Source organism: Penicillium maclennaniae, assembly GCF_028827695.1.
Source record: "Penicillium maclennaniae strain IBT 15551 chromosome Unknown utg000008l:1.0-3552695.0:1.0-3555053.0, whole genome shotgun sequence".
NCBI lineage: Eukaryota > Fungi > Ascomycota > Eurotiomycetes > Eurotiales > Aspergillaceae > Penicillium > Penicillium maclennaniae.
Window position 1 is genome coordinate 1,858,978 of NW_026623220.1, and position 27,047 is coordinate 1,886,024.

General features: G+C 51.5%; 12 protein-coding genes across 12 annotated transcripts; 6 read left to right on the plus strand and 6 right to left on the minus strand.

Moving 5' to 3' along the window:
• Positions 1–335: 335 nt before the first annotated feature.
• Positions 336–629, minus strand: N7477_009672 (uncharacterized protein; the record flags this gene model as incomplete). Its single annotated transcript, XM_056971333.1, has 1 exon — positions 336–629. The coding sequence occupies one exon, from the start codon at positions 627–629 to the stop codon at positions 336–338; it is 294 nt and encodes a 97-aa protein (XP_056818312.1).
• A 604-nt stretch (positions 630–1,233) lies between these two features.
• On the minus strand, positions 1,234–2,232 carry N7477_009673 (RNP domain protein; the record flags this gene model as incomplete). Its single annotated transcript, XM_056971334.1, has 1 exon — positions 1,234–2,232. The coding sequence occupies one exon, from the start codon at positions 2,230–2,232 to the stop codon at positions 1,234–1,236; it is 999 nt and encodes a 332-aa protein (XP_056818313.1).
• A 1,056-nt stretch (positions 2,233–3,288) lies between these two features.
• On the plus strand, positions 3,289–5,280 carry N7477_009674 (NADP(+)-dependent, decarboxylating phosphogluconate dehydrogenase; the record flags this gene model as incomplete). The annotated part of the gene is made up of 4 exons (XM_056971335.1): positions 3,289–3,305; positions 3,627–3,814; positions 3,883–4,334; positions 4,411–5,280. 4 exons carry the CDS (start codon positions 3,289–3,291, stop codon positions 5,278–5,280), a joined length of 1,527 nt encoding a protein of 508 aa, XP_056818314.1.
• A 1,674-nt stretch (positions 5,281–6,954) lies between these two features.
• N7477_009675 (anticodon-binding domain-containing protein) lies at positions 6,955–7,839 on the plus strand (the record flags this gene model as incomplete). Its single annotated transcript, XM_056971336.1, is given in 4 exon segments — positions 6,955–7,079; positions 7,151–7,409; positions 7,424–7,657; positions 7,735–7,839. The coding sequence occupies 4 exon segments, from the start codon at positions 6,955–6,957 to the stop codon at positions 7,837–7,839; spliced, it is 723 nt and encodes a 240-aa protein (XP_056818315.1).
• A 537-nt stretch (positions 7,840–8,376) lies between these two features.
• On the minus strand, positions 8,377–11,280 carry N7477_009676 (uncharacterized protein; the record flags this gene model as incomplete). Its single annotated transcript, XM_056971337.1, has 3 exons — positions 8,377–8,436; positions 8,469–8,846; positions 8,875–11,280. 3 exons carry the CDS (start codon positions 11,278–11,280, stop codon positions 8,377–8,379), a joined length of 2,844 nt encoding a protein of 947 aa, XP_056818316.1.
• A 289-nt stretch (positions 11,281–11,569) lies between these two features.
• Positions 11,570–13,031, minus strand: N7477_009677 (uncharacterized protein; the record flags this gene model as incomplete). Its single annotated transcript, XM_056971338.1, has 6 exons — positions 11,570–11,906; positions 11,958–12,014; positions 12,075–12,149; positions 12,209–12,425; positions 12,475–12,560; positions 12,646–13,031. The coding sequence occupies 6 exons, from the start codon at positions 13,029–13,031 to the stop codon at positions 11,570–11,572; spliced, it is 1,158 nt and encodes a 385-aa protein (XP_056818317.1).
• A 2,478-nt stretch (positions 13,032–15,509) lies between these two features.
• Positions 15,510–16,354, plus strand: N7477_009678 (mRNA splicing protein SMD1; the record flags this gene model as incomplete). Its single annotated transcript, XM_056971339.1, has 4 exons — positions 15,510–15,523; positions 15,626–15,675; positions 15,788–15,997; positions 16,302–16,354. The coding sequence occupies 4 exons, from the start codon at positions 15,510–15,512 to the stop codon at positions 16,352–16,354; spliced, it is 327 nt and encodes a 108-aa protein (XP_056818318.1).
• Positions 16,355–18,464: 2,110 nt separating this feature from the next.
• Positions 18,465–19,268, minus strand: N7477_009679 (S-adenosylmethionine-dependent methyltransferase; the record flags this gene model as incomplete). Its single annotated transcript, XM_056971340.1, has 1 exon — positions 18,465–19,268. One exon carries the CDS (start codon positions 19,266–19,268, stop codon positions 18,465–18,467), a length of 804 nt encoding a protein of 267 aa, XP_056818319.1.
• Positions 19,269–19,615: 347 nt separating this feature from the next.
• N7477_009680 (succinate dehydrogenase assembly factor 3) lies at positions 19,616–20,175 on the plus strand (the record flags this gene model as incomplete). The annotated part of the gene is made up of 3 exons (XM_056971341.1): positions 19,616–19,831; positions 19,932–20,031; positions 20,087–20,175. The coding sequence occupies 3 exons, from the start codon at positions 19,616–19,618 to the stop codon at positions 20,173–20,175; spliced, it is 405 nt and encodes a 134-aa protein (XP_056818320.1).
• Positions 20,176–20,811: 636 nt separating this feature from the next.
• N7477_009681 (uncharacterized protein) lies at positions 20,812–21,687 on the plus strand (the record flags this gene model as incomplete). Its single annotated transcript, XM_056971342.1, has 1 exon — positions 20,812–21,687. The coding sequence occupies one exon, from the start codon at positions 20,812–20,814 to the stop codon at positions 21,685–21,687; it is 876 nt and encodes a 291-aa protein (XP_056818321.1).
• A 304-nt stretch (positions 21,688–21,991) lies between these two features.
• On the plus strand, positions 21,992–22,775 carry N7477_009682 (GNAT family N-acetyltransferase; the record flags this gene model as incomplete). Its single annotated transcript, XM_056971343.1, has 3 exons — positions 21,992–22,376; positions 22,434–22,549; positions 22,605–22,775. 3 exons carry the CDS (start codon positions 21,992–21,994, stop codon positions 22,773–22,775), a joined length of 672 nt encoding a protein of 223 aa, XP_056818322.1.
• Positions 22,776–23,091: 316 nt separating this feature from the next.
• N7477_009683 (KAR9 family protein) lies at positions 23,092–26,788 on the minus strand (the record flags this gene model as incomplete). The annotated part of the gene is made up of 2 exons (XM_056971344.1): positions 23,092–26,238; positions 26,768–26,788. The coding sequence occupies 2 exons, from the start codon at positions 26,786–26,788 to the stop codon at positions 23,092–23,094; spliced, it is 3,168 nt and encodes a 1,055-aa protein (XP_056818323.1).
• Between the last annotated feature and the right edge of the window lie 259 nt (positions 26,789–27,047).

The window sequence follows — 27,047 nt, forward strand, 5'->3', positions numbered from 1 at the left end:
ATGCAAGATGGACAGATAAGAATGTACTGTGCAATAGAAAGGGTTGTTCTTTATCAGGTATACAGGGACATGGAGTTCGTGACGGGTGATCAAGTGGGATCGTAGTTAATGGAACCCAGCACTTGAGAGCTTTGAGGTTGTTTAGGCTTGGCGGCTTGCCCCCACGAAAGTCTGGACTGTGTGCCGCATTCTCATGTCTCTACCCACTAATCGGTACTTGTATCCCCACATCCCCCTTTTTTTAATTAGAGGCTATTTGGTATTTCTGTGAGATTGATCCTGAACTCCGTTCGCCTGAATTTTGGCCCTATCATTTTTTGGAGTTTGAAATACCCTCACGCTTTCACCACAAATCCATAAATATTGCTAGATGCATTGATATCCCCAATTCCCATCACCGTCCGATAGACATTCTTGCAACTTCCCTGTGTGGTGAAGAACTGGACGGTACTAGCCCCATTTGTTCCTGTCCAGCTAATTTGCGCGCCCCGGGGAATATCCACAGGTGTGCAGGATTGAGGTTTGGTCCCAGACCAATGTTGAGACCCAGCTTGGAGTGTCCATACAGCGGCGGCCAAGTCCACGGCCAAAAGGGTCATAAGAGGGGCAGCAACGGTAGATAGCTTCATGTTGGATTGACAAGATACCTAGTAGTTCTTTGGGTCAGTCAATGTTCACGTATTGCCAATGGGAATGGTTTCAAGCAAGGTTTCGACGCGAGAGCTTGGGACTTGCAGCAACATCTGGTTGGATCGGAGCATTGCCTTGAAACCTTCCTAGGTTCTCAAATGTTGAGGTATCAGCATATTGGCTTACTTCAATTAGGCTGCGACAATACAAGATTCGTGAGTTACCAATTGCCAAGGTAAATGTTCGCATGTAGCGTTACGGGAACTATTTCTTCTGGGCCATAATGCAATCGTCTTATATCTCGAGTAAGTCCTGAACCCGAACAGATTGATGTCATGACCGGGTCTAAGTGGCAATAAATACGAACCATCAATGAACTGGCCGTTTCGGAACAGTCGGGTCGGGTGATTGAAAAGCTATACGGATGACAAAGATTAATCTTGATTGAGGAGCATCTTAAGCGGGCCCAGCCCCGATCGACGGGACTAAATGGCGATCATCGGGCCTCTCCACATTTACGTCGCTACAATATTGAGCATTAAAATATTTTTGCAAAAAGTTATTGAATTAAGAGGTTTAAGATCGTGTCCAGGTAAAAACCGATCAACCAAGGATCTTCAGACCTCCCTTGGTTTTTCCCGACTTCTTCACTCCGTCATGCTTGACCTTGCCGCCAGGCTGGCCTCGAGCGCCGCCTCCATGCTTCTTAAGCGTCTTGGCGTTCGACACCGGCTTGACCTCGGTGGTAGCTCTGCGCAGTAAAATCGGGTGAGAACCGATGTACTTGCCTTGCATTTCTCGAGCGGCAGCAAAGTAATCATCACCGTCGCTAAAGCTGACAAACCCGAAGCCCTTGCTCTTCTGCGTGCGCTTCTCCCGAATCACACGAGCCTTTTGTACAGAGGTGTAGCGTGCGAATGCTTTCAGTAAAGAATCGTCGGTTACTTCACCTGCGAGGTTGCCCACGAAAAGCCGAAAATGAGCGGGGTCCCATTCTAAAAGAGTGGAGTCGGTCCAGGCTTGACCGCCACCGACTCGCTGGACAGTCTTTTGTGTTTCACTTTGGGGGATGGGGGTGCTGGCGGCGGTTGGAGTACCTGTACCCGTTGTTGTGCCCGTGTTGCTGGCCTTTTTGCCTGTCTCATCGTTCGGGTTGGCGTAAGCACTCTGCCACTGAGCAATTTGTGCCTCGGTTTCTGGGTCTACTCCATTGCGCCCTCGTGCTGCAGATGGCGTTGAGCCAAATGGATTTTGAATATGTGGGACCGCCGGGGAGACATTTTCACTGTACTGGGCTCCGTAGTAGGAAGGTCCACTTTGGTAGGATGGCTGTTGGTAATTTCCGTAGATGGTTGCAGGTGCTGCAGGGGTTGCAGGTCCCGCATAACCGGCAGAATAAGAGGGGGGCGCAGAGACCGTAGGGTTGCTTACGCGCGGCTGACTTGATGCTACGGAGCGCGGCGCAAATGCGGTGAAGGCATTGTAGCCCGGTTGACGCGCGTTGCCATGACCAACGGGCTGGGCGGCATTATTGGACGGCGGTGGGCGAGGAGGAAGCGAAGATGGCGTCTGTTTGAGACCTGGAGGAGGTGGATAGGGCATGATGAACGGGACGTCGAACAGAGAGGACGATTGAGCTGTGCAGAGGTGCAGAGATGCAGACACAACGTACCTTCAGGACCTGACTGACGCCTCAGTCAATCCACCAGACGTCAAACCTGAAGTCCCGAATAGCTGCGCGGGATGTATGGGTCGGACAAGTATGCGCTACCGGGGCAAGGTGATGGTAATCTGAGTCGAGCCTGATGTCTGTGACTGTATGACTATCGCGGCTCCACCGAAGAAAATCGGCCCTGCGCAGTTGGCGCATCTGCGTGTCCGTACTGATCAGTTAGCGTGATGCAATACGATGTAATGACTAATCAGTGACCCCCACTCTAGTTCGAAAGGAGCCTAGTACGTCCTCAGCCGGTTGTGGGCGGACATCGGCAAGTGAAGAAGTTTCTCCGTTGAATCTACGCCAGAACAGTTCACCGATGGATACTTGGGATGGTCGTGATCCGGATTTTGGATTGCATGAACTGAATCGAGATTGACCCGTATGAGTAAACTTAGAGGGAGCTATACCTGAGCCCGGATGAAGCCGTCCCGATGAAATCATCATGAGTTTACCCCTCCATGCCCCGCGCCAGCTTGCTATTGTCTCCTCAGCCCGGGTGTATAGCCTATATAGGACGGGGAGTATAGATGAGTATAGAGAACTTTGGAAGTCGTGGGAATCATAGAACTCGACGGAATTTGTGGACTCGGATACTGATCTGCCCCTGCCCCTCAACCACAGAAAAAAAAAGCCCCGAAAGCAGAAGCCGGGTGGGATGACCGGACGACAGTCCTCCTGTACCGTGTACTTGGCAGTACACCGAACACAGCACGGAGCTCGGGGTACAGGGTACATCCACTTGGCTGGAATAGCGCGTCCCACCATCCCACCTTACCTTGCTCGGTCAAACCCAAGTAGGATTATGACGGAAGAGTTGCTCCGTCAGCCGGTGACATCTTCTACCTTCCCCTCCATAAGTCTTTCTCCTTTCCTTCTCAACTCCCACTAGATACCCCCATCTTCCCTTTCTTTCCCAATCCTTCACATCCATATCAATCATGGCTGACCAGGCTGTGTAAGTTGCTATCCTTCTCTCGGAACATACTACCCCTCCCTCCCCCACCAACTCTGCATCATCCCCCAACGGTCTCGGGTTCCCGGGCAACAGGCTCGCGAGCTTTCATTGTTGTTGGATACTGTACAAGCATCAATTCAGCATGTTCTGAATGATGCTGGCGTCTATATCCAGGCACTATGGTCTCGTGAGCTTGGTCCGGAGCTTCAACCGCTTGGTCCGGAGCTTCAACCCGATTTCCTCTGCTCTTGGAGCTTGCTTTCTGAGCCTTGCTTTTGCAACGACCCAGCCCTGACATGAGAATTTGGTCGCTGACTCTAGTGCCCGTCTCGCCGGCATTAATGTCGGCGCACCGGCGCACCCTGCTCCTAGTGCTGATTTCGGCCTCATCGGTCTGGCCGTTATGGGCCAGAATCTGATCCTGAACGTTGCTGACCACGGCTTCACCGTCTGCGCCTTCAACCGTACCACCTCCAAGGTTGACCGCTTCCTCGAGAACGAGGCCAAGGGTAAGTTCTTCGCCAATGCCATCCTACCAGCGTCTGTCGTGTCCCATTTGCTAAGATATTACCCCCAGGCAAGTCCATCGTCGGTGCCCACTCCATCCAGGAGTTCTGCTCCAAGCTCAAGCGCCCCCGTCGCATTATGCTGCTCGTCATGGCCGGCAAGCCCGTTGATGACTTCATCGAGTCCCTCCTCCCCTTCCTCGAGAAGGGTGATATCATCATTGACGGTGGTAACTCCCACTTCCCCGACTCCAACCGCCGTACCCGCTACCTTTCCGAGAAGGGCATCAGCTTCGTCGGCAGCGGTGTTTCCGGTGGTGAGGAGGGTGCCCGCTACGGCCCCTCCCTCATGCCCGGTGGTAACGAGGCCGCCTGGCCCCACATTAAGGACATCTTCCAGAGCATTGCCGCCAAGAGCGACGGTGAGGCCTGCTGTGACTGGGTCGGTGACGAAGGTGCTGGCCACTACGTCAAGATGGTTCACAACGGTATTGAGTACGGTGATATGCAGCTGATTTGCGAGGTAAGCTTTGCCATGACTGGTGCCCCCTCCAAAAAAAAAAATACAAAAAGATCGCGAGCTAACCACCCTAGAACAGGCCTACGATATCCTCAAGCGTGGTCTCGGCATGTCCTGCAAGGAGATTGGTGATGTCTTCGCCAAGTGGAACAAGGGTGTCCTTGACTCTTTCCTCATTGAGATCACCCGCGATGTTCTCTACTACAACGACAACGATGGCACTCCCCTCGTTGAGAAGATCCTTGACAAGGCTGGCCAGAAGGGTACCGGCAAGTGGACTGCTATTAACGCACTTGACCTTGGCATGCCCGTTACTCTGATCGGCGAGGCTGTCTTCTCTCGCTGCCTGTCTGCGCTCAAGGATGAGCGTGGCCGTGCCAGCACCATCCTCCCCGGCCTGATCCCCAAGTTCGAGGGTGACAAGGCTGCCTTCATTGATGACCTTGAGCAGGCTCTGTACGCCTCCAAGATTATCTCCTATGCCCAGGGCTTCATGCTCATTCAGAACGCCGCCAAGGAGTACGGCTGGAAGCTCAACAAGCCTTCCATCGCCCTCATGTGGCGTGGTGGCTGCATCATCCGCTCTGTCTTCCTGAAGGACATCACCAACGCTTACCGCAACAACCCCGACCTTGAGAACCTGCTCTTCGATGAGTTCTTCACCAAGGCCATCACCAACGCTCAATCTGGCTGGAGGAACGTTGTCTCCAAGTCCGCTGTGTGGGGTATCCCTCTGCCCGCCTTCTCCACTGCTCTCAGCTTCTACGACGGCTACCGTACCAAGGACCTGCCCGCCAACCTGCTGCAGGCCCAGCGTGACTACTTCGGTGCCCACACCTTCCGCATCAAGCCCGAGCATGCCAACGAGAACTTCCCTGAGGGCAAGGACATCCACGTTAACTGGACTGGCCGTGGCGGTGACGTCTCTGCCTCCACCTACGTGGCATAAATGTCTCGGAATAGAAGGGAAAAAAATTGGGTTCAATGTATTTAGATGTCACATGAATGGAACTTAACGACACAAGCGTTTTCACAAAAGATGAAATATTCGGCACAGTTTTTAAATTCGTACAGAATGCGTATACAAAGTTCCTTTACATCTTATTGTATCACAACTTGTATTTGTGCTGAGGCGGCCGTCTCCAGTGTCACTTGAGGCCGACACAACCTGGGCGGAAACACCTGCCCACCTTGACCACGTTCCCATTCATTCGCATTACGACGGGTCTAATCCTGCCTTACTTTATTGTTTTCATCGCGACTCTTGGAGGAAGCTGATCAATATATCAAAGGAGAAGTCCTCAACGATGTTCTCATTGTTACAGCAACCTGCAGCTTCCCACTCATCGTCGAAACGCAAGCCTATGGCCAATGTCAGTCAACTTGTAACACAAACTCGATGGAGGCACCCGAAGGGACACAGATGCCATTAGGGTGGCGTAAGTCTAAATCATGGGATGCATCTTTGCAGGCAAATAGAAGACATTCATCGTCTGAAGGCAAGTGTTATAATTACATGAAAGAAGAGCCGGGATCGGACATTGACCGATTAGTTCGGGATGTGTAGCGATCAGTGAGCATATCAATTATCCGAGGAAATTCATTGAACTCTGCTTCATTTCACCTCAGTATATCGGTTCAGGCGTCAGCTAATATTTTAGTTAGATTTAGAGGCCGTCTACGGGTCGAGTCTCCATGCATACTGAGATTACAACCGACCTCATACTGTCTCCACATTATCCACTCCACACCGCGGCCCGCAGTCGCCCACTTTGGCATACATTGTGAGCAGCGAGAGCTTCTTCTCAAGGACAGTAAAGCTAAGCCAAATCAGGATGGAAGGTTGAGTCTGCTGAGGGTAGAGACGATTCCAGACCAAGCCGCTAGGTCTTCAAAGATTTTAAAATTCTAAAATTGAAACTGGGTTCTCGATCTCAGACTTGAGCCGTGAAAAAGACCTGTCCCTGATGTGCATTCCTTGAGTTACTGAACTTGTCCGCAGATAGCTAAAAGTATTCATCCCTGGTGTAGAGTAAGGTTCTCAAATAGTTTTCTCACCTCCTTCAAGCTTCTTCATTGAGCTTCTTAGTTGCCACTGGTCGGGATCTTGGCATTCTTTCTTAGTATAAAAAAGCCAAATAATATGTATGACGGAAGTCAACAGGCGCAAGTCATCACTTTAGGGTTCCACAATTGATGTCTGGAAGGCCGTGTTTGGCCTATTCCGCAAATATATTGTCCTCCTAATAAAGATCGACCGCCTGGCCGAAAATCGTGAGGTAATAAAGGCTAGGCCCCAAGAAGCCTAAGATCGCTAGCCCCAGGGGCATACTTTAGTATCGCCCCTCGGTGCTAGCAACTAATCAAAATGGTCAACTAATTGTGGGGTGAGAATCAACAGAGTCACGATCTCGGATTTTCATTATTCCGGTCCGCCAGGCATTGGGGAGTGCCTTCCCTTCGGACGACCGTACAGATCGGATGATAAAGCGAGCGTCTGGTGGATAGGTCAATTGACTCTGCCTTCCAATGTCCTTGAGGTAGACCCGTGCACCCGATACATCACAGTTCTCGAACCCGGAATCGTGGACGTGGGAATCACACCGCCAGCGAAGATCACCGCATGGCGGAGAACAAACGCCAGAGCGCGGGAGCGAAAGCATCACAATCGGGCAGCGCAACAGGCCCCAAAATGGCCTCTGGAATGGTGCCCTTGGAGGCTGCTTTGAGCGGTGCGATCGGTGCTCGGTGAGTCCCCAGTGATCAATTTACCCCTCCAAGCTCTCAAGAAGATACCACAACGCTAACACGCTCAACAGCGTCCGCATCACGACCGCGGCGCCAGCTACCGCGACTATCGAGGGCATGCTCTTCACTGCATGCCCCATCACGAACCTCGTAGCTATCAACACTTCCCCTTCGCCCTTGTCCGGTGACGCCAAACAGGCGCAGAGCGGGGATTACCATGTCATTCCCATTTCGCGCATTCAGAACTTCCAGCTCCTCGCCCTGCCATCCGCCTCCTCCGAGTCCCCTCATTCACCGATGCTCTGCCCTCCATCCAGGCTCTCGATGCCCGTGCCCTGAAGCAGCGCGAGGTCAAGGCGGTAGGCGAGGCTCTTGACCGTGAGGCGCGCCGTGGAAAGGGCGTCACTAGTGAGGCCCAGGATATCTTCGACGCCTTTAGTCGCACCATGCCTGCTCACTGGCATGGGCAGAACATCGTTGTGGCCGAGACCGTAACTATCGCCCCTCCTTACCGTGTTGACGACTGTCGCCCACTTGTCGAGGGCGACACCGCGGCTCTAGACCGTGTCCGCAAGGTGGTAAGTACTCTCTGCATCCCTGGTGGATTTTAGATTCAAATACACAAGAAGAACAGATACTAATGGTAGATGTTTAGCTCGCGATGGAACGCAAGAAGATCGAGTTCCGCAATGCTAGTGCTACCATTGGATCGACTAGCACTTTCGCTCGCAATGCGGGCGACCAGCGCAAGGGTGGTTAGAAACCACAACCTCACGCCTGCCTTTTATACGGGCTTGATTGACAATTGAATCATTTTTTATCTGGTCTTTTTTTTTTGAGCGTTTTCGGATGACGAGATATGTCATCGACGTTCGATACACTTCATGAAAATACCCAGGGTGACGAGACTTGTGGGTTCAATGGAACCGGTATTGTATGGACTGATCTGATGGGTCTGATTAGTGGACGCTCGGATGTGGTTGCATGAGCAGTCATGCTCTCGGGATGTGTGGATGAATCCAAGGCATGTGGACTGTACCACACACGGTTCGGGTTATTTCTTTCCTCGGCAGATACGCTGAAGATGTCATGGCATAGCATAATAACCTGTTGCTAAACTATTCAAATTCTCGACAAATGCTTTCCTTCCCTTTCCTTCCCCTTGCAGTCATGTTCAGTGCTCGAAGATCATTCGAGTTCGTGTAATCTGCTCATGTGTGCTGCATTTGCTTCACGCTTCCGTATTAAAGACTAGAGATTATGAACAACTATCTATCGCACCAAAATGCACGAGATCTCATACCCGCAAGGATTCAAGTATGAAATGCAAAGGCATATCGTCACGATTCGCCTCTCCCTGGAAGAACGTGACAAACTCTTCCCACAAACCCTTCCAAGCCCGACATCGCCACAGTTCCATTCCCAGGCGCGCCAGCAACTGAAACCCCATTCCCACTCGGCGCAATCGCCATAGACACCCCCCGGCATAACCAAGACCTGTGACCCAAGTTCCACCCACTCCACTGAAGTAACAAGCGCAAAGGTAATCCTCACATCCTCCTTACTTGCCTCCTTAGTTCCTGGATCAACACACGCAGCTTCAGAAACAACCTTGCTGATATCCGTAGCCGATGCACGGCGGCGTACGGAGCCACAAGGCCCATTACTCGAAACCTTCTCCCGACCTGGCGACGGCCCATCGCCATCGAAGCTGAAGAATTCAGGCTCCGAGGGTGATGGTGGTGAGCTGAGGCTCGGTATCTGTCTCTGCGAGCGCCATACTGACTACCCTTACCGTGGCGCGGATGTTGGCCATGTAAACAATTGCGTTTCCGCCGAGGAGCAATGGGGGCGAGTTCGGCGCTGAAAATTCGGCAGCTGGAAAAGTCGCTGTGAAAGCCGTATGAAAAGGCATCGGTAATGTTGGCGGAAGTGATGAAGTGAGCTTCTTGGGTGGGAGCAAGTTGAAGTCTGTTAGGACCATGCCCTTTCGTATCCGGCTTAATCGTGGGAGACGTCCGTCATCTGGAGAGGTGAGGAGCTCGATTCCAATTGTTCCCACTTGGTCTTCTTTTAGACGGCGGACGGGGAGTCGAAGATCGCGAACACTAACGACGCGGACACGTTGCCATTTGGCTTGTATTGTGGCGCCGTCTTTGCCGGGTAGACTGAGGGATGCTGGGAATTCGCTGGATGGACCTGGTCCACTGCTGCGTGACAAGAGGCTGAGGGGGACAGTTTCGTTGCTGTCTGAAGTGTCTACAAGGACAGGCCCAATCAACATTTGGTCGCCGATCGATATACAGCCGTGTCGTACCAAACCGCACAAAACCATTCCCCGGCTTTCTTGGTTGTTCTTGTCGGCCGACGACACGGAGTATACCTTGGAGGGCGGTATGGCAAAGACTTCATCCACATCGAACATATTGCCGGGCTGTTTGTGAGCGCGTAGAAGCGTTTGAGGAAGCCGAAGGACTCTCTGGGGTGGCTGAGCGGGAATAGGCAGGTAACGAAGGAAAGCGTGGAGTTTCCCAATGCCTGAGCCGTCGACGGCACTAGTCAGGACGATTGGAACCGTCTGGTGCCATTTATCATCTGCCGCCGCGATGATTTTCTGTATTTCTTTGCCGTCAAGTGCGCTAATGTGTTGCAAGTCTAGTGCTTTGTCTCCGGCAGGGGATGCCGGCAACATTACAGGCTTGCGTTCAGCCGCCTTCAGAGCAGAAAGTACTTTCGTGAGATTCTCCCGTAATCCAGTGCGAGACGCAATGTCCAATTTGGTGATTACGATCAGAACCGGGACTTCTAATTTCAGACAGAGGTCCAAGTACGCCAGACATAGGTCAATCTCGGCAACATGATCTATGCCAGCCTCTGTCTCTGGGAGGTTATCGTCGCAGTTGGCTGGAATGCAGAGCATCACATAATGTGGAGCCCAGCTAACCAGGCCACGCAAGGTAGATTTCATGTAGCGGATCGAGCCTGGAAGATCGGATACAAAGGCCAGACGAACCCCAGTAGACGCAGCGTGGATATCGTCCCATGCTGCAATATTTCCAGATGCGTAGTTGACCACTTTTGGCGGCATGTCCTCGGCATAACCAATGAGTTCTTGGGCGACAGAGCTGGTAATACCCGACGAGATCTCGTGGCGATGCTTAAGAAGGCTGAGCCGACTCTTGCCTCTCCCATTGTCCAGTGATGATGATGTCAAGGTGCCCAGCAGGGATGATTTCCCTGCAGTACTGGGGCCTGCAATAGAGATGCGAACCTGCTCAGTGTGGGAGTAGTCCTCTTCCACAACTGGTTCCGTACCAACATCCTCCGAAGAGCCGTCGAGGGAGCTCTGGCGTGTCCGTGCGGGGGACATATTATAATAATCCAAGTCCGGCGAGACCAAAGCTTCCGCAACCCATAAGTTCTCGGTATTGTTCTTGTTTGGGTCTGGCGGTGCAGATGGAGAGTCTTCCGCCCATTCACATTTTCCAACAAGAACTCGGCGAAGAATTTCAACCTTACATCCGAGACTCGCCGCCATTGCTTGCAGGTTGGTGACACTCTCGTCAAGCTCATCTTGAGTCAAACCCACAAAAGTGCCATCGTCAGCGACGCCAATTTCATAGAGTGCACCTTGACTTTCCTCAAGACCGGGTAGTAATCGAGCTGGTTTCGAAGGCACGCCTAATCTCGGAGTTGCCTCTGGCAAGACGGGAATGACCAAGTTTGCCGTGGTAGACGAGTGGAATGGGGATGACTGCTGCAGGCGCCACAGCAGCTGGGTTGTTAACCCTTGCAGCCGCTGCTGGCGGCTCTGGGATGACTTGGCCTGCATCGGCTTTGGAGTTGCATCCAGGGACGGCGAAGGCGAAGGCGAGCTCGACGAGGGTAAGTGGCCTACACGGGAACGATACGAGCCCGCGACTACATGTCCAGTGGACATGGACAGATAAGGACGTCGCGGCCGGAGGAGCAAGTGTAACTTGTACTCCGTTGGACCCTCTTGGGGCTCCGGCTCTAGTTTGGTAATTCCATAATCAGAGAGAAAGTCCGCATCGGTATGTTCCAGTTTAATACTGGACCGGGCGCGAATCGCGAGTCCTCGTCCATTGACTGGCTTTGCCTGGGGAGTGGATGAACCCGAGGTCGACCACGGGGACGAGACCCGCGGCGGGTCCGGGTCGTAAGTGAAGATGGATGCCATGGCCGCGGCCGAGGGGGGATTCTACAAGCTCAGGCGGGTAATGGATGTATAGGAGGCAAGTGTAACAAGGTGTTAGAATTGCACAATACAATAGAAGTCGGCATTTCCTCGTAAATGGGATATTGAAGAAGCTACGTTTTGCCCGATCTTCGCGACTTTTGAGTCACCCGACCGTTGCCTCAGGCACCACGTGGGCCTCTCTTGTCCATCGAGCCTTGGTTTTGGTTTTTGTGTCTGTTCACACGGGAAAATGAAATGTACAATGAAATTAAAATCCTGAGCCAGCCATTTATTCGACCAAGGGATCCTGCCCTGGTCCTTTACACTTACCCTGAGCAACATGGATGTTGCGTGCCGTCGTACGAGTAAATACTGCTCCACAGACGGGGCATTCTGCCTTAGCGACAACGCCGGACTTTTCGCGCTGATGCCGTAGGAGATTACTGAATGTAGAGAACTCGCGACCATTGCAGCCATGCTCCCAGCACTGGGGTCGAGGTCGTGAGCTGACCACGCGGACCGGCTGATCTGAATCTGTAACGGGAGGCAATGGATCGGAAGTGGCAAAGATGGGCTCTGTGGGTATTGGCGAACTATGCGGGCTCAAAGATGTCTGGTGTGATGACCTGTCTCATTTGTGAGGATATGGACTTTCTTCTTCTGACTTGTTGACTCACGGGATTGGTGGCGTTTCAAGGAGATAATAACCTGGTTGGCTTATCATATAAGGCGGGCTGGGCGAAGTTGTTATTACGGGATGCCGAGATGGTGAGAATAGTTATCTCAGAACTCACGATGCCATGAGTGGTTGGTCAGGTAAAGGGATTGCTGGGTGGAGAGGGAAAGGGCGAGCCATCAATGCTTGTGGACTAGGAACAAGGTGATTATTAGTTTTTCGTATGGTTGTGTTAGATGGCATATCAATTACCTCCGTGATTGACTATGTCGACCGCTATTGGGCGCTCCAGGAAGATATGATGGCGGTGGCTGTGAACCGTGATACCCAGGCATTGGCCCGCTTGGATTTCCGCTATAGCCAGCTGAGAACTCCGCAGAGTGATAGGATTGAGAAGGAGGGAACTGGGGGTTCATATTCCCTGGTGGTGTATGGTTTGGCTGATAGGGGCGATTGCTCCAGGCATATTCTAATATCTGTTAGTCGATGCTACTCTCCCTACGAGGGTAGACTCTTACGGTGCGAATGAGGCTGCATCGGACCGGTAAGATATCCGCCTGCTGCGACTGACATAAGGCCGGGGTACAATGCGTTTTCAAGTGGTCTGGTATGGGCAAAAAGACAACCACAATCAGTATTTATGATTTTCTCTGATTGAACCATTAAAGAACACAAGGACTCTGACTTACTGTTCCTCGTTTTGTGTCAAGCACTCTCCGCAGTTGACTCTGTCGGGGATCGACTGCACGGTTTCAGTGTGTGATTGCGCTGAATCCAGAATAGAACCAGCAAGTCTGGAACTGCAGTTCAGAGATGTGGCTGAAGTTTGCGAATGGAGGGGTATTTGGACTGGGATTGCTGGATGAGAAGCGCTTTCCAGGGTCGGACGAGGGTCATCCAGTACCCACGCGGGAACTGGCGTTGGAAAAGCGCCTTGTTGGTAGCCCGGCGCCTGCCCTGACTCAAGCAGAGAAGAGAGATAGTTGGCTTCTGGAAGCGAGGCTGAGCTCTCGGACTGATCGGCTGGGTCCCTGCGAATGAACGGAGGATCCTGTGAGCTTGAGTCGCGGGACATGGGGATTTGATCTAGGTCATTGGACCTAGCATGGGATTACACTCGCGCACGCAGATGGGACCGAGGGGCCAGAGATCATAGGGGGAGGGGTTTCCGAAGCGAAAAGCAACATACAGTGCGTTCTTCGCAAGTCCTTGCTGGCAAATGTAAAGTTTTGTTGGTCGTCCACACTAGTTAAGCTGGGCGACGGGCACAGGGAGGTTTAAAAATGGTTTAAAAAAGATTGTTCGAATCGATGGCAGAACGACGCAGCAAATGGTCCCCGCGCTGATTGAACTGGGGCCGAATTGGGTACCGTCACCGATCCACAGGGCCAAAAGAGGGCTTCTAGAACTTCCATTACCAATGGTATGGTTCGCAAATCCTCGCGGGTGGGCTAGGGTGTTCAGGTGAAACGCCCTTGGGGTGATGAATCCCACCCATTGGCCCATTTGGAACAATTGGTCTACGGCGGTACCGTAATCATTGCCTGTGTTTTAGAGCGCGTGTAAAAGAGGGCGTAAGACCTAGAGTCTTCGAGCAGTGGGCCGAAATCGGGGGGTTGGAAAGGGAGGAAGTGGACTTTCTGGGACTCCACAAATGACACCGGAACCCGCGTCACTAGAGCAAAGCCTATATTGGAGAAAAGCTCGGGTGAGATTCGGGTCTGGGGCCAAGACGTGTTAATGATCCTGGGTATAAAAGGGGAGCCCTAGTTCGGAGCCAGTGTGGGTTCCTAGCCCCAAAAAGTAAATGGTGCCCCGAGGTCTAGTTGGGGGCCAATGACGGGTTTGTGTATGGCTGAGAACTAGTCCAGTAAACTTAATTGGCTTCGACTTAGGCCGCCTCTTGATACGCCAAACAAAAAATAATAAAAGAAAAAAAAGAAAAGTCTGACGGGGGCTGTTCGTTCCGATACTTTTCCATCTGACTATTTCATTTTGGCCCCCACGAACGCGCCGTTAGCAGATTGTAATTCCCGATCATCAGACGGTACACTAAGTCCGGTAATAGCTGTAACTAAGATTCGCCTTGGAACACTTGCTGGTGTCCACTATATCAAATTGAACTGGACCTGCAGGACAACGTCGATCCGATGTACGGAGACCAAATGACGGTGACCAGGGCTCAGTTGCTGCCTTCACCAATCGAGCATGGAAAGTTATCCGTGTATCAGGTTCAAATTGCCAGCTTTGGAATACTCGCACTAAGGATGAGATGAGTGATTTAGCCACGAGGCTCCCGACACCTTGGGCAAAGCTCATGAATGTCTCGAATTATGTGACGCCAGGGGTGGATCCTAAGCCCATGGAATGCCAAGCTCGTGACGGGAGAGGCCGATCTTGTCTAGGGAAAATGAAGGCCGGCCCGGAGAGCATAATCTTTCGCTGCCATAGACTTCAAAGGATTTGTTTTGGCAGGTACCAGTCTGGTGCGTCCGACTGCTGGCCATAGATCGACGTATCCACCAGGTAGGATCCGCATCTCTTCACCCTGTGCTCCGCTGATATCCTTCTGCAATGGAAATCTTGTCTCGGCGATTCCGTTCCTAAAGCGCTAGAGAACGGTTGCTCCCGGTTCATGCGCTATAGTAAATCAGCGCGCGGGGTGCTGGGCGGAGGACGGCGGCTTGCTCCAAACCCTGACTCGATCCTTGCATAAGCCACGTTTGGAACATTCGCATGTGAGCCACTCGTCTTCTACGGGCTCTCGTGGATCTTCACAGTCTCATTATTTTTGAGTCAAAAGAAAACTACCTCCTCGATTTTCAAACCCCAGCACAAGTTGTCTTAGATGATCGAGTACTCCTTATTTCGTAGGGAGGACCATGAGACACTCGGCTGTAACTTTACTAAAGAGAGTGGGGCCCGACTCCATATTATATCAGAGCCGGCGTCGAATCATGTCCCATCATAGCTTCATTTCAAAATACCGAGCCTAACTTCGAAATGTTTTAAGGCATTGGGGACTAGCCTAATAAACTCGATTGGGGATGGCGGGTCGCCTACCGTTCTTAATAGGAATCCGATGGGCAACTCCCGACCCCGGAAACCCAGATCCGGAGACTGATACCGACCTCTCTTTCAATAGCCGCTAACCAGAATCAACTTAGGGCAATTACATATCGCCGAAGTATATGCGGGTATCAGAGAGGATAGTGATAGTGGGAAATTGCAGAAATTCCGAAAGTAAGGTGCTCCGAACGGTTCACAATTGCACGTGCGATACAGTGTAGTACTTAAAATATTGGATTCCGGATATGCAAAGTGATCAGAAGCCTTGACATGACAGGAGATGATGTTTCCCAGCACGTCCGTGCGCATTGTGTCACGTGATGTAGCTGGACACGGTCACGTGAGCACGCCAACTCTGCACTGTAATCCAACGGCATCATCGTCCGCGTCTGCCACCAGAAATTCCCCACCAAACCTGCTAGTTGCTGGGTCCTGTTATCGAATACCCCTCGTATATCTGCTGCTCAGACAGATAACGATCAACATGAAGCTCGTACGGTACGTCTCCATTGTCTCGGAATGCGGGAGAATCCTCTGCGACGCGCGGGCATCTTGGATCTGGAAATATCTTTTAGAGCCGTGCGCTGACATGCTTTTTAGGTTTTTGATGAAATGCGCCAACGAGACGGTGACCATTGAGCTCAAGAATGGTAAACGACCCGAACAATAAGCCTCCAGGGCTAACCTCTCAATCCCAAGCCGTATTGCGGCCACGGGGCTCGTGGCATTGTGAATCGAGAGCTAATTGACTGAATTTTGCAGGCACTATTCTCCATGGCACCATCACATCCGTTTCTCCTCAAATGAACACCTCTCTCCGGACGGTTAAAATGACCCCCAAGGGCCGTGACCCTATCTCCCTCGACACCATCAACATTCGCGGCTCTACCATCCGCTACTACATCCTTCCCGACAGTTTGCCGCTAGACACCCTGCTTGTGGATGACACCCCCAAGCCCAAGAACAAGGCCCGTAAGGAGACAGACCGCGGCCGTGGCCGTGGTGGTCCTCGGGGTGGCAGGGGTCGTGGTGGTCCCCGTGGTGGCCGCGGGCGGGGGCGTGGATTCTAAGCTTTTTTTTCACTATCTATTTCGGTATATCTGAGAGTGCAGACCGGCGTTTTTCTCTGCTTCGAAATCTGGTTTCCTTTTTCAACTTTGCATCATCATGGGATGTCTTATTACCCCGGGGCTTCTTTCAATTCTGGAGGATGAAAGGAAAAAGCTATCTACTTGTTTTTCTTCGGTGCTCGGTCTGTGCTCGCGGTTCTTTCAAGTCGATGCAGTTTGCCGCATTGCCAAAGTGCCGCTGTTTCTACCACGGTTATGATGAGGATACCTCACGCCCGACACTGGGCCGCATCACAACAAGTCGTGAAGAGAGGCTCATCATCGGGCCATATCTGTAGCTCGTCCAAACTGCGGGCCGCGTAACCATAATTCTCAAGAAAATCTACATTCCACGAAAGCCGCTGTTGCTTCTCATCCTTCTTCAAATCTAGAACATGGCCCAATTTGCCCATTGAACTTCTTTATACTACGACACATTTACCCGATCTTGTGACCGGGACACAGATGGATCTGCAGTTTGCCCTAACTAATTGGCGAAATAATATGTTGAGCCATTCGGGGCTATTGAATGAAGACTATTGACGGAGCTTAAGATTCAATGTTTGAAGTTCTCCATCTTTTCCCTGACTAACCTTATTGTGCGCGTTGGAAATATATCATGAAAGGCGACGCATCAAGGTTGCTCTTTATGCGCCGTGTAAGTGTTTAGGGCAATGCACTATACCATATTCAACCATTCATATGCGTGTAATTGAAATACAACAGACCACAAGTCTCATCGGCATTGCGGAATGGTCAGTTCAGGTAAGCCGAGTGACTCCACTCGTGTCTCGATTCATCATCGAGCTTTGGGCAAGTCTCTGTCCCCAGGTGGAAACCTTGATCGAGCACGGTCACTACCCCAGTCCAAGACGCAGGAATTGACATTCACGCAAGTGTTGACCGCGTAATGGGAAGTCCCGGTGGACAGATCTGCGAAATGCGTAATTGTTGGCAAGGAGATCCGCTGCTCACGGTCGTGACAGCTTCTCGCCCCCAAATGGCACATCCGGCATGTCAAGGATCCAGGAATCCACCCCCCAAGGACGTTGTCCGAGTCTAGGACCTTTTCGTTTCCAGGCAACAATCACAAGAGTGTTGTACTGATCCTGTGTCGTGCCCCTAAGATTGGTCATTTCAATATTCATTTTCCGTCTAGGTTATTTCACTAGTCCGTTGACCCCAATTCATTTGGAGGGAATGTTCCCGGGTTGAAGAATCATGCTTCGGAGGCCAACGGGTGCAAATCCGACGCATAATCAGCGTAAGGGGCTAAGAAACTCAGATACTAGCGAGTGATTGATGGCTTTTGCAGGCGTGACTTGTGGCGTTGGGCGAAAATTATAGAGCGCATTCGGGTTTCTTCGTGGAGTATACTTCCTGGTTCGCTCCTTTGGCGATAATGGTATTTGAGGAAATCGTGCTGTAACATCATTGTCCTAGAATATGCCAAAAGAAAGGCAATAACTGCAAAGCGAGTAAAGGCGCTCCGCATGGATCTTGGCTCGCTATCGTCTGAATCGCTCCACCAGCAGTGCTAACAAATACAAACATACAAGCACGCATACATATACATATACATATACATACATATACGTACATATACGTACACATTTGCAAAATGAGACTCCAATGAGTCTGGGCTGGCAAAGCCACATTACATGCTCATGTTTCCTGAGTTCTGTGCCCGGAACTTCGGGTTTCGGGGCAAGTAAGCACGGAGCCGGAGACTAGGAGAGACTCCGGGCTGACAACCGTGGAATGGTGCGAGCGATCAACTAAAGTTCAGTGTATACATTCCATGACATCATGAACTTACGCTAGCAATCCAGGGCATGTAAACCGATAATGTCCCCTCGTTCGCAGCTTTCCACGTCTAGATTGTATTTTCCCCGTATTATGTGAGAGAGCGGGTCTCGGTCCGCGCCATTAATATTACCGCCCCTCGTATTTGTATCAACAAGGGGTGTTGTCGTTGTCGGATTAAGCCGAAGGATTCTTCCAAACGTGGAAGAACGAACGATTCAGGGGACAGGCCCTGCAGAACAGGGTTGTGGGCCTGATAGGCTGCCCGAAATTAATGTGTACCCATCACCATGTGTCCCGATGGATTTGTTCCCATGGATTATAGATTAATTGTGGCTGTGTATGAACGCTCGTCGCGCATCACTTCTCTTCTCGGTGAACCGCTTGGGCCGATGTCTTTTTTTCGACAGATTGGTTCAGACGATCTTTGATAGTGAACACAGTGCATGTAATATAAAACAAAGTTTTGGCAGTTAACATTCCACGTGGGACGCCAATGCTATGCGGTTTGACTTTGGCTGGGCTCAGCCCTTCAGGGGGCGATCTTGTCGCCATATGCGAACAATGACCAACTTCTCCCACCCAGCCTGCTTACCACTAGAACCAGCAATCTCAGCACACCATCCACCCTGATTTCGAACACGATCCATCACTTCGTCGGGCCGATTCTGCTTGCAAAGTAGCACATACGCGACTCCTCGGGGTGACAGGATATCTGGAATATCATCTAATAACCGATTCGTGGTCTCCATACCATCAGCGCCTCCGGCGTACGTCAGCGACAAAAAGTACGAATCATTCTCGAACTTCGCGGAGCGCGACATAGCTTTTGCTGTGACGGGGTCGTTTTCCTCCGCGGAGGGGAGACGGGGTAATTCCTCAGAGGGGACATATGGTGGGTTGAAAAGAAGAACGTCGACGCTATTGGGGCGCAACGCGGAGCAGAGATCGGAAGTTATAGATGATGCGTGAACAGCGTGCAGTCTTGAATCGGCAGGGTTTTCTTGCACTCCTTGCTGTTCTTTGATGGCTGTTGAGACTGTCTCTCGGGTTGCAATGCAGGCATTGCGGTTCACGTCGGTCCCTAGCGTGAGAATATCTCGACGTCCAAATATCTCTTGCGATTGAGCTGCAGTAAAAGCTAGCACCACTCCGGAGCCTGTGCCCGCTTCGACCACGAGAGGCATTGGGTTGGCTTTTTGAAATCTCTCAGTGAGCCATTTTGACTCTGATGGCGAGGATAGTGTGTCCAGAAAGAGGTATGAGTCTTCTGCTGGCTCGTAGATGGTGTCGAATGACACGTGCGATGTATCCGGTGTTGGCAACATTGTGAATATAACTTTAGATTCGATATAATGCTCTCTCGGTGGTGGTCGATGCTGATGAAGATTCGCCGCGGGGCAGCCAGGCAATTTTCGAAAATCCGCCCGCACCGAATGCAAAGGCACGAGGACAAGATTCAGCTCGTATATGAGATCCTAGTAAATTGCTTCTTAGATCACATAAATATTGATAGAGAGGACCAAATTGCCGGTGATAGTCCAGAAAAAATGTTCGCAGCGGCAGCGATGATTCGCCCGGACGAGCTCGCCGCCTTCCGACGCCAAAACGAAATCTCCAACTTCCCCAGGAAATTATGTCATTTCGTCAACCTTTTTGAATTTCGCAACTCACGATGCGTCTCGCCCGCCGCCTCCTTATGGCCACGCCGGCCTCAATCGGCTCCAAATCGAGTCTCTCCGAGGCTCTCGCTCTTCTCCCACCGTTGCAGCTGTACCGCCGCATCCTCCGCGTCCACCGCAAGCTTGACCCGCAAATGCGTGTGCTCGGCGATTCATACGTGAGAAAAGAGTTCCGGGCGCACCGGACCGCAGAGAACCCGTTGCACATCGTACGTTCCCTTTCCCCCATGGATACGCCGAAGAGAATGGAGGGAAGGATTGGGGTGTTCAAGGTGGTGCTGCAGGGTCGGGACTGACGGGTATCGGCAGATCGGATTCTTGACAGAGTGGCAGCTCTACGCGCAAAAGTTGGAAGGTGATAATTGGGCCGGTGACAAGCTGGACGAGGCCAAGTTGAACAAGATGAGCGGTAGGATAGTTCCCGTCGAAGCTTGTTGCGGTTTGCTAACCTGGCCTTCCTGCAGATCAACAGATCGGACAGCTCTATGAGCTAATGCAGGCTATCCGGCACGAGGGCGAGGGTGAGGGCGAAGGTGGAGGTGAGAAGCAATGAGCTTTAGCCCTACCGGGGTGAGGCGTTTGAATTGGGTGGTGTCTACGGCAGTACCAAGATGCGGGCATCCCTTGGTACTTGCGCGAGACCTCTGTACATATAGGTTTTGCAACGAATAGAAAGCGTGTAGCATCACAAATTCATTTCCACGTCAGCTCTAATTTGGTCGATATCCATGTCGTACAATTCCAACTTGAGCATGCTGGCTGCCGTTTCAACCCGAGAACCCGAACTTGCCGTAAAATATCAGTAAACTGGAATTGGATATCATCATGACATGTGACAATCAGACTTAATTATGGTCTACCCGCTCAAATCGTATCAGACCAAGCAATTGGGCACCAGAAGTCCCCGTGTAGCTATTTCATAAGTAAGTGAGATAGTCGGCGATATTTAACCTTGGTCTAGTTGGACGTCTTCCTAGACTCTTTGCCTCTCATCCAGGCCTAAAAAATGATCTTGATATATTCTTTGTCCTTGATCCATGGTATTCTATACATGGTTAGTGGTTACTTTTGCTTGAGCTTACTACCCAATCCTAAAAGATTGAAAATTACAATCCCTATTTGGTTCCCAGTTACTTCATGCCCGGCGTTTCGTACATTCTACAGCTAATCCACATTGCTCTAGCTGCTCATGAACGCCATCGCCTTTGACCCTTTATCAGCCCTCAATAGTACCCATGGCTTGTCATTCATCTTCAACACAAGCTTCGGAGTAATAGACGAAAGTTACGTCGATCGTCTGGAGCTCCGAGCAGCCAAGCGTGCCCTTCTCAACCTCCAAAGCAACGGCACACCAACGCCCGTCCCCGATCCAAGCGGGTCAGTTGCAGCTGAAGCGCTTGACCAGGAGCTAAATACAGCCCGAATAGGCGCATTGAGCCTGAGGATCCAATTGTACGGCCAAGACGGGCAAGCATTGAACAATCTTCTCAAGAAAGAGACCGCCAATGCAACCCAGTTCCTGACAGCCTGTGCCAACAACTCCAACGGAACGTTCAGAGACGGACATGTTAAGATCATCGTATCAGGCAAATTGACTTCCGCTATGATTATGCCGTTCCTCGCGCCATTACTCAGCGGTGCTGGCATTGCAGCCCCTTCGCCCACAATCCAGGAGATCATCGAGGGCTTCTTTTTCCCCTCCCACCCGGAGCATTACCAATTATATCTCGGAAGTATAACTGGCATTACGGAAACAATTGGTGGAATTCCGACACGATTCTATCTGGATGTCCTCCCTCAGCCTCCAGACTTTGTCATGCAGTACCGCGATCTGTCCTACACGGTGGGCATCGCCGGGCGCGGCCATCTGGATAACGGTAAGAACACTACAATCTCATGGACACTGCAGCAATTCAAGCAGGCCAATGATGGGATCGATATCAGTTTGCGTGTCTGGTACCCGATCGCCTGTCCTGATAACTATGTACATGACCATCTAGAGCACCTATGCATCGAGTACAGGAACGCGCTGCATCTGATCGCCGCGCTGCTTGGAATCAACTAGAGTAATGAATCGAGCACAAGCCCGAGTATTGAAAAGAAGGGCCTAGTACTTATCCAGAACCGAACAGAATCCTTTCGTTGAGATAATTCTAGATGTGCATGTAGTATGAAGGGCGCCGGTGGGGACGTTACATAAGTCTGCTATAAAACCCCGAACTCGGGCCACATTAATTTGGAGATAAGTGATTGAAATCACCGATCCAGTGACTCAAGTGTTTCAATTGAGTCTTGAATCATCTTGCACACTCTCGTTCACACGCCTTTTTTTTTATATATATATCACCGATCTATCTAAATCACTCAAAATGCCTGCCATGCTAGAAGATCCCTCTTCCTACAACCCCCCACCCCAAGCCCATGTCCAAGCCGCGGGCTCTCTAATAGCCCGACACACAACACTACCAAAAGCCAATGGGGCCGGGATCACTCTTTACCCGATCACAGGTGGTCCGTCCAGCGTGCCAAAGGACCTGATCAAATTCCTGCATGCGGAGTTCAGCGCGGAGATCGAGCGCGGGTCCACGTATCCCATGGAACAGCCAATGGAATTAGAGCAATTTGCCCAGTACTGGTTCGGTACATTCTGTGTACTGGCTGTTCTGGATGAGGCAAGTGTTGAGGGATTGCAGGAGGGGAGGGACTGGGCGAGGGTTTGTTTGGGGACTTTCTATATCAAGCCTAATTATCCCGGTGAGTTTTTCATTCAGGGTTTTCTGTTGAAAGAGGATAAGGTAATGGTGCTAACAGTACGAGGCCGCTGCTCGCACATTTGCAATGCAGGCTTCATCACCACCGCTGCTTCGCGTGGCAAGGGCGTCGGACAGGCGATGGGCGAGGCCTACCTGGAATTTGCGCCGAAGCTGGTAAGATTTAGTCCCATGCTAATACGAAGCTCACTGACTTATGCAAATGTATTAGGGATACAAGTACTCTGTCTTCAACCTGGTCTTCGCCAACAACCCAGCTTCGATCCGTATCTGGGAGAAATTGGGCTTCAATGTGATCGGACGAGTGCCCAAGGCAGCTCGCCTTGCGAACAGCGAGGAATTGGTTGATGCTCTGATTTTCGGACGGGAGCTGGGTCAGTAGACTAGAATATCTGCAAATTTGAACCACTGGAGAGTAAAGACTGCTCTTGAAGCGATAGAATGTATATAACATCCAAACGAATTGATGAATCACCCAATCTTAAACACCACACCAGACCACATTCTAGTAAATCAGGATCTATTGTCAAAAGGGGAAGAAACAGTAACAACAAGAGATGATATTCACATCGGTCAAGTACTCGAAGAGAAAAAAAAAAAAGAACAAACAACCGAAGACATGACCCAACGCTTAAACCATACCATGCAACAATGGGATATCACGCTTAACCTGACCCGCAATATTCATGTTGCACCCTTCACCTCCGACTTTTGCCAAGAAGGCTGGGGCGCAATGCACAAGTAAATAAAACATAAGACAAGGGTAGAAGAGAAAATGGTAGGGATATAGGGTATTGGAGAGGATGAGGTGGAGGTGCGAGTAGCTTAGGCTCTCCATCGCGGTTTTGTGTCAACAGGCTGGGCGGCGGGTTTATCGTGTCGCTTGGGCAGGGGAGAAGACTGGCTCGTTTGTTTGTTGAGTGACCTAGAGCAGTGCCAGGGCGCGCTGATTTGGTCGGGCTCTCGGATGATTCGTGAGCCCGTGAGACGCTACGACTAAATGATGGCATTCCGGCGAAGCTTTGGCGGCTGCGAGGGGCATCGGCCAAGCCTGAGGGTCGCCGAAGGCGACTGTAAGGGGGCGGATCAAGCAGGGAGGAGCGGGCGAGCGTAGGGGAGGAGATGTTCCGCGCGGGACTCCGTGATGATGAAGCCAGTCGATTCGATAACCGACTGAGGGAACGTCCTGGCCCTGCTCCCGGTGCAGGAGAGGCGGTGGATTCTCTTCTAAATGGATTGGGGAGAGTCGATGATGGCCGGGGCGTACGCGCTGGAGCGGATGACTTTCGGAGAGTGTAATTGCTTGAGTCGTCGCTCAATTTCGTACTGTTGGTCCATCGAGGGCGGTTTGAGATGGCAGAGGTGGGTTGAGGAGTGCGAGATATTCTGCGAGAAGCTGGTGTCGGAGTGATAGAGGAGCTGGCGTAAGAGGGTGTGGGAGATGCCAGTCCGGACGGTATTGGGATAGAAGACTTGCGTCCAGTCAGAGTCGCCGCCGCCTGCGGTATTCCACGTCGAACCTTGGACATGGTTGATCGTGCTGACGCACTGCCCACGGAGCTCTCACGATGGCTTGAGCCACCCATTGGCGTTTTCCACCCATTTCCACCCATGACTACCGACGACGCAGGCGAGCTGCCGGGTGTGTCGATCACACTGCCCGTCGCCGGGCTGTCCATTGTGACAATGCTCGATATAGAATCTCGCAATTGCTGCCCCCTGATGATCTGCACATCTTCTAAAGACGTATCCATCACCCGAAGGCTGGCTTTGAGTGCATCCGTTCGAGATGTCATGTCTGACAAGAGTCGCAAGATCTCGCCATTCACTGTCAAGCGATCATTGACTCCTTTCTGTATAATCGCAATCACACGTTCGATGGCGGGTACATAGTGCATCTTCTTCGCCTCGTAATTTTCTATTCGTTTGGTCAAGCTCGATGGATTAGTCACCTGCGAGTTGCTCTCCAAGGCTTCTTGCAACTTCGCGATGCTGCGCTCAACCGATTCAAACATCTTCTGTGCTTGGCTGCCCGCGTTGCGGAACACTATAATCCACTTGTCCTCCCCCAATTCCTTCTTCAAAGCCGTCGCGTCTGCCTCAAGTACCTTGTAACTCTTCTCTAGACGTTCTCGCCGCTCATCAAGTTCCTCACATGCACTCGGAAAAACGTCCTCGGCCCGTGACTGAAACATTGATAGTCGCATAGGCAAGAAGTCCAAAGATGCACGCAACGGTTGCATGCGTGCAAATAAAGCCATCAGATTAGAGTAACTCGTGTCGTCCTGCGGAGTCTTGATGACAGGCGTACCAGCCGCCGCTGCCAACATAGGACCCATACTCAATCGGCTAGCAGGCGACCGGCCCTTGGTCGGGGATTCCTCCACAATTGTCTCGAGTTCATTGATATCAAGGCCCCCGGCAGGCTCAGCTGGGTCCATGAGACTCTGGTGACGTTTCTCTTCCATTTCGAAGATCATTCCACTTAAGTTGTCAATTTCCATGCCCACGTCGCCTAAGACATTGGACCAAAGCTCTTCCCATTCCATTGCGAGTTCCACAAGTCGTTTCACGCCTTTCAGCTTGTTCTCTATGCCTGTCCATTTCGTAGTGATGATCTCCATCTGGCTGATCACGGTCCTCAAGCTGTCTGCGTCGACCTTAGCGATGTCCTCTCTTAATTGCACGTTCTCGATCGATGTCATGTAGACGTTGACAAGTGTAGCGAACTGAACAATGGCCTTGTCTACTCCTTCAAGACCTTCTCGGCCACCTGCTGCTGCCCACTCCACGTCATCCTCGGCATCCAAACCACTGAGAACGTTTGCAGCTCTTGAGATCCATATTTGAATTTGATCAGCATGACCATTCAAGACACGAACTGCTGCAGGAGCTGTCGCAATGTTCGAAATGCTCGCCTCAAGTACTTCGGCTTGCGGGAGGGGAATGGAGGTCAGTTGGTAGAGCTGGTTGCTGAAAGATGCACGCGAGAAAGAGTATATTGAATCCGCACGCTGCGTCCCTTTCGGATTGGAATATGACTGCGAATTGGAAGAAGAGTGTATAGAAGCTGGTGGAGAATCTTTAGGTGGGGGGACCGGAGGTGCATCATCCGACTCCTCCTCATGCCGTTTTGTGTCGTCGACATATTTCTCGAAATCGGTTCTCGTATCTTCCGTCTTCTCGTTCAGCACAATCTCTTCGGTTGGCTCTGCATTAGCGCGCGGCGGCGCTGGGGAAGATTCCACAACAGACATCGATGTCGGCGGAGAGTTACTCTGTGCGTCTAGGACAGGCGCAGGCAGTGGTACGGCCAGAAATGGGGGCTCTTGGTCGTCAGCGACGGCGTTGGCGTATTCTAACCCTGAACCTGACCTGAGGGCCTCTGAAATTTCCCGTAGAAGATCGTGGCTGGGTAGTTCGAGTGTGTGGGATGCGCTGCGGTGTGGTGTCTGCGTTGTCGGTGGAGATGTGTACGTTGTTCCGTTCCACGCTTGACCCCTCCGCTCAACCTTGATCGACAGATCCTGGTGTAAACTGTCCAGCTCCTTGATATGGGATTCCGGGATCCGGCCGACTGTAGGGTTGCGAGGCGCACTGGTCACCTTGCTGCCGGGTTCGAGCAACTTGACCCTCGCCGCGAGGGCGGGCGAAAGGCGGCGGAGGAAGATATTACCGTTATTCTTTTCCGCACTGCTAGGCTCTTGACCTTCGTCTTCGTGGGCGCTGTGCTTGCTGCTTCCAAGACTCCAAAGGGAGGACTTGGATTTCAAGCGGCGGAGAGGGGATGGTCCGTGTTCATTTGGGGAGCCGGCGGGGGAGGAGATGCGGACAAGGCCGACGCGCTGGAGGAGGGCGGTGCGATGTCAGTCGCTGAGGAACTTGGGCCGCCGACTGTGGCATGCATGGATAAGACCCAGGGTGGTTGAAAGAACGGGGTGGTTCAGGTAGGGATGGCTAAGGAATGTTCGTTTCGGTTTGGCGAAAAGGGTTGAAATGAGCTCGGATGGGTTGTCACAGATAGACTCAGGAGTTGAATAGCTACATGACCGGATATCAACAAGAAAAAAAAGAAAGGAAAACGGGTATCAACAAATATCAACGATCATTTGGGCAGCGAACGTAAGACACGAGGGATGAAGTGGCTACATGGAAAGGTACCCTGGCACACAGGTACCGCCGTGCCTGCCTGCTTGACTATGGGGCACCAGGTACCCGCGCCTCCCCCTCTGTAATTCAAGGGATCGTCACCCTGCGGGTCCAAGATCCTTGTTTAAATACAACACACCCTAGCTCATCTGCTGCATTTGACTATTTCCTTCAATATGGATATTCTTCCGATTTCTATCAGCTCAGACTAGATTGTTCAGTCACAATGGCCAAGAGCGTTCGCATCGATCCACGATCCACGATCCACGAACTGTCGAAGTTCGGCTCTACATTTCAAAGGGGAGTGATCAGCGGCTATGTGCCCTAGCGTCAATGCTTCGGGGCTGCACGGAAAAGTGGACGAGTTTCCCGTTGATATGACTTTGAATTAGGCGTATGCTCGGCTATGCATGTACATTGTAACCATAACCGCCAAGTCGCCCGAAAATGATGGAAAATGTAAAAGAGTATCACAATATGCAGAAATATTCCGTCAAGGGCCATT